This window comes from Ptychodera flava, chromosome 14 (assembly GCF_041260155.1).
Source record: "Ptychodera flava strain L36383 chromosome 14, AS_Pfla_20210202, whole genome shotgun sequence".
Lineage (NCBI taxonomy): Eukaryota > Metazoa > Hemichordata > Enteropneusta > Ptychoderidae > Ptychodera > Ptychodera flava.
The window spans coordinates 8733014-8736170 of record NC_091941.1 but is presented as its reverse complement, the minus strand read 5'-3'; the positions used below and the strand labels follow the sequence as shown (position 1 = coordinate 8736170).

General features: G+C 40.7%; 1 protein-coding gene across 1 annotated transcript; it reads left to right on the top strand.

The window, feature by feature from the left end:
- Positions 1–1162: 1162 nt before the first annotated feature.
- On the top strand, positions 1163–2227 carry LOC139150582 (uncharacterized). Its single transcript, XM_070723019.1, has one exon. The coding sequence runs from the start codon at positions 1163–1165 to the stop codon at positions 2225–2227; it is 1065 nt and encodes a 354-aa protein (XP_070579120.1).
- Positions 2228–3157: the final 930 nt, after the last annotated feature.

Here is a 3157-nt window from a genome sequence, read left to right as displayed (position 1 = left end):
TGATGTCCAGTTCCACGCAAGTGACAGTTACTACACATTCTTTTACGCTTATCAACAGCTACTCCAGGGCTGGGTGTATATTTCCTTTGAAGGCATTCGTATATTTCGAGGTATTCCGCGTGCTCCTGTTGTTTCACTTCAAGTTGTTGCCGCTTCAATTCGATATCAATTTCCATCGGACTCTTATAAACAAATCTGCTTGTTTCATCTCTTGATTTGTTTGAAGGAGGGCTTGAAATGTCGGTAGTTGGATCATTATGGATTCCCTCACGTTGCGTATTGAACGAAAGTCCACGACGGACTGAACTTTCATCACTGTTTGAGACGTCGCTTTGATTTTCACAGCTTGACTCCTTTCTCTTTTGATATGGAGATGTCCCGCCCAGTACACGCAAATGCAATGACAAAAAGTCAGACAATGAATGTCGCTGTGCAGATTTTATCACTCTTGAAAATGTAGATTCCACGATATCAATCCACAAACCATCGCAATTTCTGTAGCACAACCTGATGCAATCCATTCGACCAATATAGGGAATACATTGACGCAGTCGATCTAGAAACCACGTGTATCCTCTACATAACAAGTCGGTCACGCGTACGTCCATTGGAGTGCATCGCTCTCGTCCGTAATACACATAATGGATAATTAGTTCGAGTTCTCCGCTAGAATCCCCGAAAGCCTTTATACGCTATCCTCACAGCTATAAACCAGCGGTTTGGATAGATTGCACTTGAGAGGCCCCTATACCAGGCCTTGATTGCATAGCGCGCCAAAAACTGAAATTTACGACATTTGTGTTCGATACAGACTTGTGATGAATTTTGGACCATTCCACTGTTATGAAGTACATGAACTTTTTTGATCTCCGTTGAATTTTAGCCAGGGAGCAGATTCTGTCAAGGCTGTCAGGCAAGATAAGACGGACGTTTGTTTTGCCAACACAGTCGATTCATCTGTGTCCAATTTACGCGAAGTTATATACAGCTCACTGTAAAAAAGTTTACTTTCTCACACCCCGTCACATTGGTAGTAGCCTGCACTAATCAAACTACAGTAATTACGTTTCTAAAATTAGATGCGTGACTATCTTCTGAGAGAGTGACTGTTCACACCGTGCTTGAGCGGCATTTTTACTGTCTAACTAAAACTATGGAAACAATGTCGGCTAGAGGTAGAATGTTCCAAAGAGGTAAAGAACTCAGTCTTGACTATCGCAAGCTTGTTTTGCAGTCTTTGTTGGACGTAGGAGCTAATGACGAAACCGGAGTAATACCTCACGGAAAGATTGCCGAAGTTGCCAGAAACACAAAGGTCCATCATGTGACTGTTAAAAAACTATGGAAGCAGTATCGTGAACAAGGGCATCTACAACGAAAGCCTTGTAGTGGTGGACGTCAGCGAAAATTGAATAACCACGACCTGTTGTATGTAGAGATGCTGAAAAGTGAAAGACCGTCGATTTCATATGCCGAAATTAAAACAAACTTGGCGCAAAATGCAGACATTGAAATTTCGACGTCTGCTCTTTGTAAATACGTGAAATACCGACTACCAAGTGGCGAGTGGACAAGAAAGAAGATAACTAAGCATGCCTATGAGAGATTCACGGAGGGAAATATGGTTTACACTCAAGCCTATACCGATTTCTTGTCACAATGTAATCCATACACTGTAAAGTTTATGGACGAATCTGGAATTCAATTACCGTCTGTTGGCTCACAAAACTACGGTCATTCGCCTGTTGGCGAGCGATGCGTTGAATTGCAACGATATGCAAAAAGTCCAAATATGACTCTAAACGTACTTATGGGTGCTAACGGAATTTGTTACGCAAACATAATCGCGGGGGCATCCAACACAACTCAGTTTTTGCAGTTTTTTACTGAAGCTGTTGATGCTAACACGGACAATGGCGAACCAGCAATTCGGCCCGGTGACGTGATAGTGGTAGATAATTGTCCTATTTACCACCATGAAGGTGGAAGAGCACTTCGGCAATCCTTGGACAATTTAGGAGTCGAATATGTTTTCACGCCGACATACTCGCCTGATATAAATCCTGTTGAATATTTATTTAATGACTTGAAGAAACGTTTGAAGTGTCCTGAATATAGAGACATGCTGCATCGTAATATGCAATACGCCATTTTTCATGCACTGTCTGGCATTACGGCAGCCGACTGCCATGGTTATTTTTCCACTGTGGGATTCCTCCAAGTTTAAAATGTTATTTTACGCAAATTATCAAGTCCAGCTAACGTAACGTATAGGAATTATGCTAATACAAGCCGACAACGCAGGCCACAAGATGAGACTGTGGTGGTGTGCCTTTTTCATGTTCTTGTTTGCGGATAAACTAATCGACAGCCCCGGTGAAAGAATGTTGTACCGATTTTAAATCGCGATATTGTCATAGTTGTCAGATTTTGACGCTGATGTCAACTTTCCGATTAACGTACACTTCTGAAAAGTTTCCAATCTCAAAATGTAAGACTGTTGTTCAATTATAGTGATACTCATATCATAAGTTCTGTGTTAATTCAGATCTTCATTTCATGTGATGACAAAAACCAATACCATGTCACAACTGTGAAATTTTCGGGTCATCATGGACATACCAGTCAACACGTTTTCTCTATGGCTTGATGTTTTACAACTTCTGTAATGAACGTGAAATATGTTCATGTCTTTGTTGGATTTTATTTATTTTTAACGTTGGTTTTTGGCTTCAAATGTTTGGAAGTAAAATATGTTTCAGGAATGAACTGTACTGTCTACAGTTAAATGTTTGTTCGTAAACTGTAATAACCCCCCCTCACTTCCTCAGACACTGATAGCGCCAAGTTAATTATTTTAGTAGCCCCGCGATACAATGTTTACGTTATCGAGATTAAATCGACACCAAAGGACGTTGTTCCTACTTTCTCCAAACGTTACACTGAATCGAAATCTGTAGTATCTGTTACTTAAGTTTCATACATCGTGCAATCATCAGACAGAAGTGGACGCCATATTGGCTTTGACCTTGAAGCAGGCTATTTTGAGTGCTCTCGGTTTTTTAACGAATGGTCACAACATACTGAATAATCCGGAATAATTTCTAGCCCAATAGTAAAGTTAATTTAGTCTGAAGTGATGGGCATTGGTGTGGAA